Source organism: Pimephales promelas, chromosome 13 (genome assembly GCF_988280905.1).
Source record: "Pimephales promelas chromosome 13, fPimPro1.hap1.1, whole genome shotgun sequence".
Lineage (NCBI taxonomy): Eukaryota > Metazoa > Chordata > Actinopteri > Cypriniformes > Leuciscidae > Pimephales > Pimephales promelas.
Genome location: NC_142781.1, coordinates 32,717,881 through 32,736,278, shown reverse-complemented (window position 1 = coordinate 32,736,278; position 18,398 = coordinate 32,717,881). Strand labels below are relative to the sequence as shown.

Sequence of the window (18,398 nt, the reverse complement as noted above, 5' to 3'; positions counted from 1 at the left end):
AGTGTTGCGAGTCAACTTTTCAAAAATTAACAATTTAGTGTGTATTTCAAAGACTTTTATTAATTAAAAAAGAACAATGTGTAATAAGAAACACTTTAAATGCACTCTTACAAGTTATTACATAAAGTAAACAATATCACACATCCATCAGCGAACAAAGCACAAGAAGAAAAATACTGGATTTTTCACTTTTATTAGTCAATAAAAAATGGGTGTTAAGTTTATAAGCTACATTTTGTTCATTTTTTTTTTTTCTCAGTTTTTATAAAAAACATTTCGGGCACAAGAAAAGTATTAAAGGGATAGTTTAAATTGATAAAAATATAAATTAAATAATAATATAAATTAAAATTCTGTCATCATTTACTCTCCCTCATGTTTGTTCTAAACCTGTATGAGTTTCTCTCTTCTGTTGAACAAAAGAGGATATTTAGAAGAATGTTGTTAAATGTTTTTTACTATGGAAGTCAATTTTTTTGTGTTTAACAGAAAAAAAACAACTCATACAGGTCTGGAACAACATGAGGGCAAGTAAATGATGACAGATTAAACATTTTTGGGGTGAACTATCCCTTTAAAACTATGGCTAAACGTATTACTGTGCGTTGACAGTGTTGTCTGCCTGTTAAAATGCGCACCGAAATAGATATTTTTTTATCTTAAAACTTAATTTTAAAAGCAGGAAAATTTAGTTGTTTTGCTTAAAAGAGCCAATTGCATTTTCACCGTTGTTGTTTTGTCTATTTGAAGACATTTTAAGTGAGTGAACATTTATATGACCAACACAAATAGTATTTATCAGAAGTGGAAACATCTTTGGGAACGAAGCAGAGAACAAAGTGAAATTACCACTGGAAAATCATAACTGATGCTGTTCATGGAGTATTAAAGAAATGTTACGGGTTCGATACGGGTCAACATTTTAATATTTCAGCTGTTCATCCCTCAGTTTGTAAAAATAAGCAAAATCAGTTTACAGTAATGCATTTGCTATCAAGTCTGTTCTTGTGTGTGTCATGCAAAGGTTACAGGGTGTAGACTCTTCAGGAGCTGGAAAACAAAAAAACTTTACACCGACAAGGTTAGTAAACCGTTTAATCACACTAGCCTCATGTTAATGTGTATTATTTGTGTATTTTTGTGGCTGTACAGTTGAAAAATGCATTTTAATTGTTTATTTTAGAGCCTCATAGACTTGCATTAGAAGTGCACTACTGTAAACATGACTGTTGCTGACCGAGAGGTGGAGCATTTCTTTAACAAAACCAAGATCAGCAAAACAAAGCAGCAAGTTAGAATTAAACAGAATGTAACGAACACACGACTGAAGTAGATCCGGAGACGACACGGCTATCAGAGAAACAAATGAACACATGGAGCCAAAAACAGCTCCAGCACACAACCCTTCCCAAAACCCACGTAAAGTGCAAGAATACAACCCAACAAACAGGCACTGACGGCACACGGTGAATTTAACAACTGAAGTGGAGTATTACGCTACATGTAGTCCTGTAACAGAAACAACAGGAGTGTTTGTGCCTCTATGAAGCACATGAGCCATTCAAATCTGTCTTTCTTGTGTTGAACAGAGGATGTTGGGCGCTCTGAAGATATCCGAGGAGCGTCTCTGTTTTTCAGTAGCTGTACATGGAGAGAGGGGCGTCCTCCAGCATGTCGTCCTGAAACACACAGATTCAGGAAACAGTGCCATATGTATCCCAATGACAAAAAGCTATTTTTTTTTTTTAAAGTCTTGATTTTTGGGCTTTACTAGAATAGGTTTTCATGCTTAAATGTTAAAACCATAATTATTAATTTATTTGACAATGTTGCAATTCCCACTCTGTCAGTAACGCTCCATTTAGTTCTGTCTCTATGAAGCCCCGCCTTCTGAAAAGCATAATGTGCTCTGATTGGTCGGTTGGATCAGTGTGTTGTGATTGGTCAAGCGCTTCGAGTGTGTTTGGGAAATGTCCCGCTCTTACCATAACCACCGGTTTCAACACACTGCTAACTAACTTAACCAGGCCCCGCCCCTTTATTCTGCGTATGAATTATTTAAATGAGGAATATTGTGACGTGTTTGAAACTCGAGACTACAATGGAGGCGTTTCAGGAGTTCAGAAACACTGACACTAATATAAAGAAGAACTCCCACTGGAGGGACTTTGAGCTTTATAACTTTGCAGAGTTTTTCCATGCTCAAACAGCAACATTACACACTGAAGAAAGTTATAATGTAGGCATAATAGGACCCCTTTAACAGGATTAACAGGAAACTACATAACAAGATGGATATTTTCTTTCAATTTATCCCCATTCGATTTTAATAATATAGAAAAAAAAACACATTTAGCTTTTTTTAAAATTATAATATCATGAAAAGGAAAAGATAGAATTCCAGACCTTTATCCTTTGCTTTGTTCAGTCCTAAATATTTAAGGTGAGGATCTAAAAAAGTATTCTTTAAAAAAAATATTACAAAAAATTATTTAAAAAAAATTATTTTATAAAATTATTTAAAAAAAAAAATTGCTAACCCATTTATATCCATCCTAAATATTTATGGTAATGATCTAAAAAAGTATTATTTAAAAAATTATTATAATTTTTTTTTTTAATATTTTATAAAATTATTTAAAAAAAAATTGCTAACCCATTTATATACATATATATATATATATATATATATATATATATATGATGAATGGGATAAATAGAATTTTAAAAATGTTATTAAAACATGCATTTACTATTATTTTTTTTCGCTGGATTTTTTTGAGGAAAAAAAAGCTAAATTGCTGATTTTTTTTTCATGCCTGGCCTTCGTTCATTTCTAACATATTTAAGGGAGTAACATCATTAAAAATATATATATTTAATGTAATATAAAATATATATTCATTTAGCTGACGCTTTTATCCAAAGCGACTTACAATTGCTATATATGTCAGAGGTCGCACTCGCACGCCTCTGGAGCAACTAGGGGTTAAGTGTGTGTGTGTCTTATCCACTGCGCCATCACCACCCATGAATATCCCAAAAACACATAATAGGGGCACTTTAAAATCAATATCATTGTGGTTCCTCGGTTGATGGTCCTGCTACATTTCAGCCTAAAATGGGAAACTATGACGTCTTTAAAGTTCAGCAAAATTTGAAAATATATTATAATTGGTTTCCTGAGAACGGCCCTTTTCCCGTCATTGTTGAACTTCTGTGATTTCTAATTGCTGATTTCTAAATGTGTTGAATGAATCAATGAACTGAAGTCCTACCATGGGGAGATCTTGAAGTCTGCTAAACTGTGGGCCGTCATTTGTGTTTCTGAACTTCAGGAATATGAGGACCGACACAATGGCAGCAACAACAACAAACGCGGAGACCAGTCCAGCCAGAAGTGGGTCAGTGGACACTTTGTTATTGCCTAAAAATACAGGACAAAGGAAAACAAGAGAGAGAGAGAGAGAGAGGGAATTAACACTTTCTGGAAAATAATATGTAAATATTGTGTGTTTTTGTGCTCGATCGTTTCTACAGTGACGCACAGGCCTGGCAAATCCACAAAGATCTGTGTGTTCTTCAGTTGTGTCAGCGTGAAGACGTCCCGGCCCTCAGGCGTCCCTCCATGTTACTCTACAGATATAATGACGCTCTTGTTTCCCAAACGTACCATTATCATGCTATCTGCTGTGAGACCTCTATTCATATCCAGTTTTATGGGGATTTGTTTTGCTCGCCATTATTGTAAACAAAAGTGCAGATGTGCGCTGTAAATATTTGTGTGTGCAGCTGCATTGGGTCACAAAGGCATCAACAAAATGAATGACCATGTGACGTTTCATATCGCAGCAATAAATCATGTCCGCTTTCAAACAGCAGGCTTTCTGTCCAAATGCGTCCTAAGTTAAGCAGACACGAGAAGTTTCCAGCAGAAAGCCTCAAAATCACAAGCAAGCTGGACATAGTTACACAACGTTCAAACGTTCGGGGTCAGTAAGATATATGTCGCTTACGCTCACCAAAACTGCATTTATTTAATCAAAAATACAGTAAAAACAGTGAAATATTACAATTTTAATATTAGATTATTTTAAATTGCAATAATAGTTTAATGTTTTTTTTGGTGGAAACATTTTTTTTTCAGGATTATTTGATGAATAGCAAGTTCAAAATAACTGCATTTATTTAATATATAACTTTTTGTAACAATATACATGTCTTTACTGTCACTTTTGATCAACTTAATGCACTCTTGCTGAATAACAGTATTAATTTCTTTCAAAAATATTAACTCTTACTGACACCAAACTTTTAAGTGATTATATAGCATTTAGTTCCAGTCCTGGATGCTGATTGGTACAGTGATCTAGTCATGCTAAAACACATAATATGAGCCCTGTGAGAGGGTTCAGACTCTAGTGAGCCGCCATTGTAATCCACTTTCAAACATAGGCAAGTTAATTCTGCTGCCTTCTAAAACAGCTCTTCTTGAGACCATTGCAAGTCTCCTTCATTGAGAAGGTAATCCCAGAATGCAATGCAAGAAGCTCAGTGAAAAAATAAATCGAAGATGGCGGATGATGCAAGAGTCATTAAATACAAATGCAGAATTCATACTTAAAAGCAATGATAAATATACGTAGGTTATGATAATTAAATTATATTAAAAAAAATACATTACATTTAAGTACATAAATATATTAAGTTTAATATATGTGTGTAATAAATATACTTTATACTAATTAATTTAATAAATGAATTATATTTAAGTGCATTTATTTTTTTGACATTATATTTAAGTATATATATATATATATACATTCTTGTGTTTATAAATGCATTATATGTATGTGTACATAAATATATTAAGCGTAATATATGTAATATTAATAATTCATAATTCATACTGAAAAGTACTGATAAATATAGTTTACGCTAATTATATTTAAGAAATGCATTATATTAAAGTATATTTAATTATATTATAATGACATTATATTTAAGTATATATATAAACATTCTTGTGTTTATAATTGCATTATATGTATGTGTACATAAATATATTAAGTGTAATATGTAATATTAATAATTCATACTGAAAAGTACTGATGCATATAGTTTATACTAATTATATTTAATAAATGCATTATATTTAAGTGTATTTTTATATATGTAAGTGTAATATATATTTAATATAATAAGTGTAAATCACATTTGCTAAAAAAAAAGTCTTACATTTACTACATAAGACTGCATATCTTGCTTTTAGGAATTTTTTGGGTTGCCAAAAAACAAGATAAAATACGTATCTTAATACTTATACTTAATAATTTTTTGCATTCGAAAAATCGGTCAGATTTACCGTTGCTCAGCGAAATTTGGCCGGTGAAATCCAGTTATTCCAATAGGAATGTGTGCGATTGGGAGTTTTGCAAAGTTCCCAGCGCAGTTTTGGCACATGTTCAAGCATGTTCACATGAATCCGCCAGCAGACCAACAGAAAGCTTGGGTTCACAGTGATTTCTGTGTGAGGCGAGCGGTGCTTCACACATCACCACACTATTGACAGTGGACACCTGACCTGTTCGACTAAAATAGTCGACTTGTGTACGAACGTCTGCCAGAAGCTAGTTATTTTAGTCAATAAAGTTTTCAATATGGATATGTTTCTTACACAAACGCATCGCTTTATAACTTCAGAAGGCCTTTATTAATGTGGAGCACTTTAATCATGGATGGATGCGCTTTCATAGACTTAAAAATATATACCCATTGACTCCCATTATAAAGCTTGGAGGCATTTTTTAATATAACTCTGGTGGTATTAGTCTGAAAGAAGAATGTCATACACACCTAGCTTCAGGGTGAGTAAATCATGGGCTAATTTTTACTTTTAATTTTAAATACTTTAAAAAATTTGTAATACTTTTAATTTTATTTTTGGGTGAACTGTCCCTTTAAGGAAAAGCAGGAATTGCCAGTGTTTTCACGTACCGTCGTCTCCGACGTTCAGTGCCGAGGGTGTATCCACGTGGGCTTTGGCCTGGACGGGACTGCTGCTCGTGGACATCTGTGTGTTGACCGCGGATGATGACGTTGTCGGAGATGATTTCTGTCTGGGATGAGCGCTCGTCGACCCTGAGCTGGTCACTTCTGGAGCTCTGGTGGTTTCAGGAGGAGTCGTGTGGATGGTGGTGATGATGTGGACGGTGCTCGTGGGCTCATGGGTCGTTGATGGCAGGAGTGTAGTAGGTGTTGTAGGCCCTGCCATGGTAACTGCTGTCTGATTATCCACAGGTGACGCATCAGACCCATTTCGGCTGTCTGTGATGTTCCCCGGGAAAGTGAGGTTCTCCGTTGGAGCGGGTGAGTTCGCCACCGTCCCTGATGGCATCAAGACAGCAAACACACACAAACTAAGTGTCGCTCACCCTCAGACTTACAATAAAAGTTCCACAATTATAATTGAGTAAAATACAGCCATAAATAAGGAGTACTTTTATTTGATGACAAATACAGTAAAAACTAGCCTGGTAATACCAAACTCGGCTACTTCGCTTTGCTTCGCAGACAGAGTAATTGAAAAGCGGTTTATTTCTCGCGAGGAATTGGGGCTTTTATGGAGTATACACTCTAAAAAATGCTGGGTTGTTTTAACCCAAATTTGGGTCAAATATGGACAAACCCGAAATGTTGGGTTAAAAATGTAATGTAAAAATTTAACCCAACGGCTGGGTTAGTCCATATTTGACCCAAAGTTGGGTTAAAACAACCCAGCATTTTTTAGAGTGTAAAATCATTGGTTAAGCGTAAAGACCAATTTATACTTCTCCTGTTCAAACTCGTTCATCAAAATGAACGAATCTTTTCCCGAGTCAACTTCGTTCGTTGAATGAACCAAATGACACGAAAAAAGATTCGTTCATTTTGATAAACGAGTTCGAACAGGAGAGTCACGAACGCTCATTACAGAACAGAGCAAGGTGAACATTTGAGCTTATAAAACTTAAACTTTGTTATTTGTATTTTTTATGGGCGATCGTTTCGCTTGATAAGCCCCTTTTTCATCGTCTGGAATCGTTTAAAGCCCTTTGAACAGTTTGCAGTTTGCACTGAAAGTGTCTTTTGGACCTTGAGCTGTTTGGTTCCCATTGAAGTCCATTATATGGAGAAAAATGCTGGAATGTTTTCATCAAAAACCTTAATTTCTTTTCGACTGAAGAAAGAATGACATGGACATTGTGGATGACATGGGGGTGAGTAAATTATCAGTAAAAGTTTTTTTTAAAGTGAACTACTCCTTTAAGCCAATCACATAAGGCAATCACCTCTCTCTCCAACTTAAACATCACCTCCATTCAAAATGTTTAACAAACACTCTTGTTCGAGCTTTAGTTTGCAAATGGCGGGAATATTCTCCACAACAGAGCGAATTGCATCCCGTATCTCCATATCTGCGGTCGTTTTCGATCTCCCTAACCTAAAATACAATCTTAAACTCGGCGCTTAGCGTCTACGCCCTCTGTTCGTTGATTGGCCGGCTGTTTTCAGGCCGGAGGAAAACTGAGAGATAGGTCGCTATCTCAGACTGAAATAGAATTATATTGAGAAATAATATTACAATTTAAAATAACTGATTTCTGTCAGACCATATTGTAAAATTTAATTGATCAAAGCTGAATTGGCAGCATCATTACTCCAGTCTTCAGTGTCACATGATCCTTCAGAAATCACTCTGATTTGATGCTCAAGAAAAGAAACATTATTATTATCAATATTGAAAACAGTTGTGCTGCTGCAGGATTCTTTGATCAAAAGACCAGCATTTATTTAAAATTTCAATCTTTTCTAACATTATACATGTCTTTACTGTCACTTTTGATCAATCCATTGATCAAAAATTGATGCATACTCGCATACTACTATAAAAGTGTTAATTTCTTGTTTAAAAAAACTTAACTGTATACTTTCATGAAGAACTACTAATATATTATTAAAAAGTGTTTTTCCCCTTTCGTCGTGTCTTATCTCGTCTATTGCACAAAGTAAGTCAGCACTGCCAAAAAATAAATAAATAAATGAGTGCATGACGTCCCAAGTGGGCCAGAAGTGTAATTATTACCATGTTTCCATGGTGCCCTCTGCATAATTACACAAACATGACAGCATGAAGGATCTGAATGTTGTGAAATCATAAAAAATATACAAACTGAGATGAATAATACCAGATGAAGTGTAGCTTTGGGCTTTTTACAGTTAAATTCATGAACACATGACTCAAGAAGAAGCTGCTGCATGTTCAATGCTGTTTCTTTGGTTGGTGATGCCTTTCCCTTGAGACTTTGTCAAGTCCTGCACTGTGAATTACATCTTATTGAAACATTATATTCAGTGAGTCAAATGAACTGCAGGGTTAGACTTGTTTTAATCCATCAGGAGGTGGTTGGGTTGTGAAAAGTGGTCACTTAATGACGGATGGGGGAAGGGATGCAAAATAAGAAAGGCTTGGTGATATCAGAAAAGGGAAATTTGTTTCAGAGGTGGAGTAAGTAAGAATCTTGATAATTTGATTGTCTTTTTTTCCCTGTGAAATGACAGGAACATGTAAATTGAGTTTTTTTGCATGTGTTTGTCAACCAGATATGAGGAGCCACTGGAATTAGTTGTTTTGCAATGATCTGAATGTGAAAACACTGAATTTTTGCCACATATGTGTGAGTTCTTTCGTTAGAGAAAGAGAGAGAGAGGGGCTGTGTTCACAATATCACTATCTAGCATACTACTACTATTTCTGTAGTCTATGCTAAAGCATGGGGTCACTAAACAAAAGTTTGGTTTTTAAAGAAATAAATACTTGGATGCACACTAAGGATGCATTAAATTGATCAAAAGTGACAATAAAATACATTTAAAATGATACAAGAGATTTCTGTTTGAAATAAATGCTATTGAACTTCCTATTCATGAAAGAATCCTGAAATAAATGTATCAAGTATCACGTTTCGAGACACACGTCAGCAGCGTCTTACGAAATCGTCGTCACTGCCGACTTGTGAATGCGGATCCACAACAGAACCGGAAGACAATAAATGTTGAATACAGAGTTTTTGTTATTTTTGGACCAAAATGTATTTTCGATGCTTCAAAACATTGTAACTAACCCACTGATGTCACATGGTCTACTTTGATGATGTCTTTTAGAGCCCAACCGATAAAGGATTTTGAAGTCCGATACCGATACAAATATTTATTGGTTTTAAAAACCGATATATCGGCCGATATTTTTTCTTAATTATTATTTCAGAAACGCGCAACAAATTGTAAAACATACATTTTCAATATAACAGGCCAAGGAGAGATGATACGTCTCATTTCTATAACTGTCACGCGCTATTAAAGAAATACTTCTGTCACATTGTCTACACTGTAACAACATAATGTAACTATTACTAGCTAATTCCGCTTCATTCTCGGCTTATTTAACAGCAGCAAAACTGGACATGATAGTCACAAATTTTGTTAAAATATTCATTATCAAAATATGATACAAAATATTAATTTATCAGCCATTATAACTGCCGATACCGATAATTTGGAAAATGCCTAATATCGGCCGATAATATCGGCCTGCCGATATATCGGTCTGGCTCTAATGTCTTTATTTCCTTTCTGGACAAGGACAGTATACCGTACATACATTTACAATGGAGGGACAAAAATCTCTCGGACTAAATCTAAAATATCTTAAACTGTCTGTTTGTGAGGTCTTACGGGCTTGAAACGACATGAGTGTGAGTCATTAATGACATAATTTTCTTTTTTGGGTGAACTATCCCTTTAATGACAATTTGAAAAAAAAAGAAAAAAAAATGTACACCAAATGTTTTTCCTCGTAGTATTTCCTCTGAACACAGCCGGGGTTTTTAAACACATAATTAAATAGTAATTTTTAATGGTATGTTGGAGAGATCTTTCATCGATTCACACAGTGCGTGTCTGTGCATGTAAGACGTGTGCATGTGAGTGTGTGTGAACAGCATTGAGCTGTATGTGCTGTGTGTCATGAGGATTCAAACTCTCACACTCTCCCGTCAGATCTCACACTGCATTTACTCACAGTCTCTCTTTCTCACACTCCTCCTTTATGCCTTTTTCTATTCCAGTTGCAGTTCAGGGCCACAGATTATTTTATAAATGATCTGTTTTCTGATGTCGAGGTGGCAGTTAAAGGTGCAGTGTGTGATTTCAGAGAAACACTTTTAAAGGTGGATCGGACTGAGAATCTCAGCACGCTAGTAGCCAATCAGCAGTAGGGGCGTGTCCACTCATGATGGGGAAGGAGAGAGTGAGCCAATCAGCAGTAGGGGGCGTGTCCACTCATGATGGGGGAGGAGAGAGTGAGCCAATCAGCAGTAGGGGGCGTGTCCACTCATGATGGGGGAGGAGAGAGTGAGCCAATCAGTAGTAGGGGCGTGTCCACTCATGATGGGGGAGGAGAGAGTGAGCCAATCAGCAGTAGGGGGCGTGTCCACTCATGATGGGGGAGGAGAGAGTGAACCAATCAGCAGTAGGGGGCATGTCCACCCATGATGGGGAAGGAAAATGAGCTAATCAGCAATAGGGGGCGTGTCTCTTGCTTGTTTATACTCTTGTGTACTGTTTGTACATTGCGTGTTCATTTATTTTGGGGGCGGAGCAATGAAGGTGCGTTTGTTTGGGTCGATTTCGCCAGTGTTTCTCAGAAATCACTTACTGCACTTTTAAGTGGTTTTATGAAAGAATTTACCTTTATTTTATTAGATACAGATTATTTTATATCAATCTCAGCACCTTTACTATTCCTGAGCATTTTCTCTTTAAAACTGCAGTGAAAAAAGACGCGGTTTGAAATCGCTGGTGTTTCTGACGTCACAAACTTTCTTGTTACCAATCAGATCAACGTGTGATCGTCAGCGAGTGGATCTCTGAGCTGTGTGAGTGAGTGGAGGCGGGGCTCATTTGCATATTCAGAGAACCATGTATACAAAATGAGGCAAGGGTGTCGAGTTACATTCAAGCTATTTTAAGGCATGAAGGCAAAAAATTTTAAATATGTAATTTTGGTGATCAAACATGAGTTTTAAGGGATAAAATTATTGACTACAGAGGGACTTAAACAATAACAAACCCTACTGAATAAAACTATTAAGTACACTTTAAGAAATATCCATAAAAACAGGGCACTGTTAATATGAAGGAATTTTTCGTATTCATTTTTACACTCCTTTTGATTTATACATTACATGTTGTGTTTTAGGGTTAAAGCAAATGTCTGTGAAATAAACGGATTATGTCCTGGCGGAAAATCACCAAACCGTTCCCGTTTTTCACCTACAGTGAACAGATTATTTTAGAGACTGAATACGTTTCAAATCCAGCGATTAGTCTCTCTCACAATCGCTTGTTGTTGCAGTCTAGGAACTCGGTTAAAGCCTAATAGATTGGGGTTTCCACGGCAATGTTAATCTCGGATTAAAGGGAAATTTGGCAACTCTAGCCATTTCTTCACTGATTTTCACTTTTGTTGTCTGATCGAGCTCCCCCTACAGCTGTGCGGCGGTAAAGTAACTCACTTGCAGCGTCTTCCTCCCGCTTTCCACCGCTGCTCAGGTGCATTTGTTATTATCGGAGCCAGCCAACTTTATCGTGTGGAACCGTGTCTACCGAGTGGGTAATACATCATAGACAGTATCATAGAATTATGTCTAAATGCCATAAAGCAGTTTGTGTTTCTCAAGAGACTTCCTATTTCCAACTAAAGCCTAGTTCACACTACATGATTTAAGCCCGATTTGCAAATCATCATGGTGTTATCGCGTGCAAATCGCGGGGGATTAGCGGGCGATGAACGCTCGCCAATCTGTTAGCCAACAAAGCTTCAAAGACGCGAAAAATTTCTAGCATGCTAGATATCAAGAGCTGTCGCGCGACTCAACCTCAGTGATGTCATGAGCTACAGCCAATCAGAGCAAGGCATGGGTTGAGGTCACCGGGTAAATCTTATTTTTTCTTTTTTTGCATTTTTTCTCAGTAAATCATCGCGTAAATCAACAGTTTGCAGCACTAGTTTCTGTCTGACGTCCATATTCGTGTGTTGTGTTCTTCGCCGGGTATTGGCGCGCGTGCTGTTTCCGTTTCGTTTTATCGCGTGTTTTTTTGTGACAAATCGTGGTTTGTTGACAAGATAGAATCGTTGGCTGACAGAGTTGTTGTCAACTCGTGTAGTGCGTTACGATCACGTTGTGTCGTGTGGTGTGAACCACTTGAACACTTCTGATTTCACAGAGAGCAAGTCATGTAGTGTGAACCGCACAGTTCAGCCCGACGTTTTAAAAACATGTAGTTACTGGGGCATTAGTCCCCATGTTGCAAGGTTGGTTTTCCGCCTGGGAACGCTGGGGGGAGCGGGGATATTCACTTTTTTCACCAGGACAGGTTATTTAATCCAAATGGTTTTATTGAGTTGAAATAATTGCCAAGTTCTCCTTTAAAACCCCAGCTGAATGAATGCTGTACCTGCCGTGGAGCCGGTGCCAGGCGTGGGCTCGGTGCTGCTGCTGTGGTTAGTCCAGGACTGGGTCTGATTACTGATGGGAGTCTCGGACTGCAGGGACGAGGTCATGTTGACGTCAGGAACGCCGACTCTTCTCTTCACTGAGGTGAGAAGTGATGAGGACACCACGCAGCGGTAATCACCTGAAGACAGGAGGACAACGAGCACACAGGTCATGTATGAATCAGGGACACAGACTAGGGGACATTTCGCTCTGTGACGTAAATTATTCAAAGTAATCAGCATATTTAAATGAAAATGGGTATTATCATGAATTAAAAATGAGAGAATGTCTTCGCTAATATTTTAACCTCTTAATCTGATGAAAAGTGTTAATAATTAATTCAATCATTTAATTAAGCTACACTGGCATCTGAAATGAAATGTTGAAGCATTAAAGTATTAAAAGTATATAAAAAACAATTAAAGTTAATAAGAAATATATATATATATAATATAATAATAAGAATAAAGTGACTTAAAAACTCAAAAATAAAATTAAAACAGAAAATATCCAAACAAATGTTGATTCAAAATATTACTAAATACAATGTAAAACAAAAAATAATAATTTAATAATTAAAAAATAATAATAAAAATGTAAGTTTTTTGGAACAAAAATTTCAAAAAACTTAAACATTTTTCATTTAACTTTTATTTTGTCCCTAATTGTGAAATTACAATTTGTGAGTGAAGATTTCTGAGTTGTTTCTACATAAAAATATTTCTCAGTATAGTATGATATAAACACTAAGATAACTCTGCTGATTTAACTAATCTAGACACATAAACTGACAGGATTATTAACTATTTTTTATGAAGTTTGCCTATGTACAGCTCACCGGGATGATGCTTGTATGAGCATAGTTTTGAACAGAATTAAAATAATGTTTATCAATCATAACTAAAAAGATCATTATTTGTTGTAGATGCTGGCTAATATCTGTGTATCACTATTTGACTCAAGAGACTTGCTTTAACATTGAGCTATTATTGGATCCCTTATCTCAGTTTCACTCACTGACACACACAGACTGCTTGCGGGTCATTACCCAGAATCCTGAGGGAGGTTTTTTTAAGGGTTTTGTGCACCACCACACCCTGCCACTTCACAGGGTTTCTTTTGGCTGAGCTCCTCAATAACTCCCCTGTTCTGATCTACTGCCGCCCCACGTCACGAACCACACAACCCACTCGCAATGGGAATAAGCCTATACGGAGACTCCAGAGGATATTTTGGGAGTTTGATTCAGAGCATGATTCAGCGGTTATTTAGTTCTTTTATTGGGAAAAATACACCAGTCCACAGCATGAAAATGGCCCGATCAGCATCTAACAGAACAAATTTATCACAATGCTACCAGCTATCAGTTCTTTCTTTCTTTCTTTCTCTCTCTTTTTCTTTCTTTCTTTCTCTCTAAAGGACATGTTTGGTGTATTAGGAGATTTGACTCATAGTTTTGGGTTTCACTTTACAAATGGCCTTTTTGTATTTGGACTAAAATATAGTGCCTCAAACAGGACACAAACAGTGCTGATTAATTTCTTATAAGGCTAAAATGGCAATTTGGCTGACAAGGAAGAATAAAACGTGTCTTAATGGAGGAATTGATCCTTTACATATGTTTAAAGATTTGGTAAAAAGTTTTGGAGTACAAGTTTTATAAATTTGTAAATGATACCGACTCCTCGACTTTTCTTTGTGGGGTACCAAATGCATTTTATGTCAGAGAGAGGTTATGATATAATATTATGAATTGTATGTGTATATATATATATATATATATAAAATGCTTGAAAGTCAAAGTCTCCCTCTCTATTTCTCTCTCTCTCTCTCTTTAATTTTTTTTAAAAATGAGTTTTTTGTCCCTGGGGGTAGATTTATCTTTTCAATTGTTCATTTTCAGGCCAAAGTATTCATTTCAAAAGAAAAATGTATCAGTTTTAATTAATTTTTTATCTGGCACTGCAAAATTGGCTATTTGGAAGACGAGGAAAAACAGACTGTTGGGGCAAAGGTCAATAAACATTGTGCCTTGTTTCTAGGTTTGGTAGCTTTTGGTAGGGTGGAGTATGCGTACTACAAATTGGTTCAATCTCTACCAAAGTTTATATAATTATGTGGAATATATGAAGTATTACATATGTACATTGTATTATAATGAATTGGTTTTGAGGTAAAAAAAAAAATGAAAGGAAAAAAGAAGGAAAGAAAATGTAATTTATTCATTTTTATTTACTTTGTATATTGTATATATAGCAATTTGATTGTAATAATAAAGTAATGAACAAAAATAATGAACTTAATCCTCTCTCTCTCTCTGCATTTAGTTTATTTTGGTCTCAAGACACACATCTTCAATTCAAGCCCTGAGTGTGTGATATGAACACCGCTCACATTATATCAGAGAATGGTACAGCAATACACACAAACTAAGGGACATAAGAAACTCTAAGAGTTTATCTATCTATATATATATAGAGAGAGAGCGCAAAATAACTGATGTAAATCATTAAGGCATGTAAAAGGCATGTTTTTTTTAAGTGCTCTTTTTTTAAAAATGCAAAACTGTGTTTTTTGAGCTGTAGAGTCCGTTAAATCATTTGTATCTTCCAGTTATTCTTCACTAGTTCCTGTTTGGATTTTCCTCCTTGTGTCATGCATCACTGTCTGTGTTTACATGCTAAACTTTGGACATATTGCAAGAACTGTTTCAGTCTTGTGATCTACATTAAATGTTTACTGTGTTTCCTTGTGTACGCCTACAATTTTGTGCTTATTTTGCGAAAAGTCAGTAGTAATGCACATTATGCCACAAATGAAACCTGTGATTCCTTTATAAATTAAACACAATGAATGTGACTTCTGTGTCAAAACTAGAAGCAATTTGATGCATCAAAATTCTTATTTGATTCAGGGATTTTAAATCTTAATCTACCCGCAGTTATGAGGAGCTCTACAGGCACAGTTACATCTCAAACAAAAACCTCCTGTACAGATGAGATTTGCAGATATCAGAGGTGAGAAAACCAAGTAGATGTGAGAAACATGAGAGAGGAGAGCAAGTGAGAGACAGATGATGACATACTGGCTCAATTTTAGTAGTACAATTTCAATTATCACCACAGTATGGAAGCTTGTTTGCGACAAGCTCATTTTTAATCCTCCAAAATTTCTCCATATACGTTTCTATTTCAAATCTATCATTATTTTAAATCACTTAAGTATTCATTAATATATTACATAATTTAATACATCTAATTAGTTGTTAACGATTGGTAATATATTACAAAGGCTTCATTACAACAGTGGTGAAAGATATTTAACTGTTGCTTAACATTACCAAGTATGCTATTGCGGCTTATGTGCGGCCAACAAAAGAAGAACAAAAAAAAAAATTGAGTTATTGTCAAGTGTTATTGAATTTTAAAGTAAAGAAAGAATATGTTTCTTTGTAATACATACGCACAAATGGATTGGGCAAAATAAGACCAGGAATGAAAGTAAAGAGGGTTTTTCAAAGCTCCAAACGTGGAATAAAAAGAAAAAGAAAAGTTAAAACGGTGTGAGAGGAACAGGACGTCAGAATGAAAAGAGAACAAGCAACAGAAACGCTCTAAAAATACACCACGATTGTTCATCCGCACGTCCTGAACACTCTTTCTCTCACTCAGTCATCCTCGGAGAACCACAGGCCGTTCTGTGAGAAGAGCTTAGCTGTACAAACCAAACACAGGCCTTCTGCAACACAATAACACTGCATGACCCTTAATTACAAACACTGGCTATAAATGAAAGCATTCTGGGATTGAGAGACAATATGTGTGGTTTAACAGCATTCCCAGGATGCTCTTTCTGCCAGTGCTGGGAGAGAGAAAGATATATTTCATGCATTTCCACCCTTATTATGAGCATGATTTTGTGTGTGTGTGTGGGTATAAAAATAAAGTAATAAAAAAATATTTAATGTAAAAATGCAGAAAGTTTTGTGTGATGGGTAGGTTTAGAGGTCAGGTTAGAGTGAGGGGAGTTTGTACAGACCATTATGTCTATGAAATGTCCCTATTTAGATAGCTAAGTAAATGTGTGTGGTGTATGTGCCTACTTAACTATATTTTGTGTGTACCTACAATTTTGTACCCAGAAGTGACCAAAATCTCCAAAAAACTCTCTTTAGGGCGGTCCTAATTTGTATATCTGGTTTAAAAATAAAGTAATTAAAGGATGTTGTTTTTTTATGTAAAAATGCAGAAAGTTTTTTTTTGTGATTGGCAGGTTTAGGGGTAGGGTTAGTGTGAGGGGACAATACAGTTTACTGAAACCATTATGTCTATGAAATGTCCCTATTTAGATAGCTAAGTAAATGTGTGTGGTGTATGTGCCTACTTAACTATATTTTGTGTGTACCTACAATTTTGTACCCAGAAGTGACCAAAATCTCCAAAAAACTCTCTTTAGGGGGGTCCTAATTTGTATATCTGGTTTAAAAATAAAGTAATTAAAGGATGTTATTTTTTTATGTAAAAATGCAGAAAGTTTTTTTTGTGATTGGCAGGTTTAGGGGTAGGGTTAGTGTGAGGGGACAATACAGTTTACTGAAACCATTATGTCTATGAAATGTCCTTATTTAGATAGCTAAGTAAATGTGTGTGTATACATGTTTGATAGTGGAATATTCACACAATTATATTTGAGTTACTTTTCACAAAGCTGGTGACCATGTGATCTTTTACACTCTAAAGTAGTAAACACATAATATACAGCAAAAGCTTTAACTAATGTCATATAATATATCACATTTAAATATCCCAATTTAAAGCTTATATTTGCGTTCATATGAAGTCATGTTAGTCTCTGTCCAGAACCCAGTGTCAGGCTGTAATTAGAGTTCTGGATGAGTCTCTTCACCGCAAGACATAAGGCTATGTCTCAAAACACAGTGAGGTCCCTAACTAGAAAACATTTTTAGGCATCCAAAATGAACTACGGTGGCTGCCTAGGTAGATAGCTCTCTAGGTTTTGAGACATGACCATTGTTTGACTGCACAGGATACGCGTGGCAGAGAATACATTTCACAATTGCTGTTACTATAATTGTTTACAGACAGACAGACAGAGAGACAGAGAGAGAGATAGATAGATAGATAGATAGATAGATAGATAGATAGATAGATAGATAGATAGATAGATAGATAGATAGATAGATAGATAGATAGATAGATAGAAAGATAGATAGAAAGATAGATAGATAGATAGATAGATAGATAGATAGATAGATAGATAGATAGATAGATAGATAGATAGATAGATAGATAGATAGATAGATAGATAGATAGATAGATAGATAGATAGATAGATAGATAGATAGATAGATAGATAGATAGATAGAGTATTTAATTACCTGTAATCAAAGAACAGTAGAAGAGCACAATCGCGCAAAACGCAATATTTCCACATCTGCCCATATCCTTCATATGGCAATAGAAGAAAACTAACTTTAACCTAAAATTATCGAGTCTTTCTTCCGTTCTTTCCTTCTTCAGTCATAAAAACAGAAACAAAAGTCACACTTAAACGCCTCTGGATGGGCGCTGGAAGCGGACAGAGATGAATTTAGATGTTTCCAACAGCGTGACAGAATCCAGTCAGATGATCAGATGAGTCCTGAACAGTGAACAGTTCATTCACAGCAGATCCAGACCTGAAGTGATCTGCGCGCTCTAGCCTGAGCGGTGGGCGGAGCGCGTGAAGCGCGCGCACGAGGCTTCTCGAAACATTTTTTTTTCTATTCTATTTTTACTT

At 35.8% G+C, this 18,398-nt stretch overlaps 1 protein-coding gene across 1 annotated transcript; it reads right to left on the bottom strand.

The window, feature by feature from the left end:
- Positions 1-40: 40 nt before the first annotated feature.
- Positions 41-18,316, bottom strand: LOC120480909 (uncharacterized). Its single transcript, XM_039674347.2, has 5 exons — positions 17,998-18,316; positions 12,559-12,738; positions 5,998-6,387; positions 3,279-3,427; positions 41-1,679 (listed from the first exon to the last, which is right to left on the bottom strand). Exons 1-5 carry the CDS (start codon positions 18,068-18,070, stop codon positions 1,635-1,637), a joined length of 837 nt encoding a protein of 278 aa, XP_039530281.2. The 5' UTR covers positions 18,071-18,316; the 3' UTR covers positions 41-1,634.
- Between the last annotated feature and the right edge of the window lie 82 nt (positions 18,317-18,398).

Coding starts and splice junctions, on each gene's coding strand:
- LOC120480909 (XM_039674347.2), bottom strand. CDS start 18,070: ATGAAGGATATGGGCAGATGTGGAAATATTGCGTTTTGCGCGATTGTG. Junction 3,428..5,997: donor ACTGAACGTCGGAGACGACG/GTACGTGAAAAC, acceptor CTGTATTTTTAG/GCAATAACAAAGTGTCCACT. Junction 1,680..3,278: donor GACTTCAAGATCTCCCCATG/GTAGGACTTCAG, acceptor TGTGTGTTTCAG/GACGACATGCTGGAGGACGC.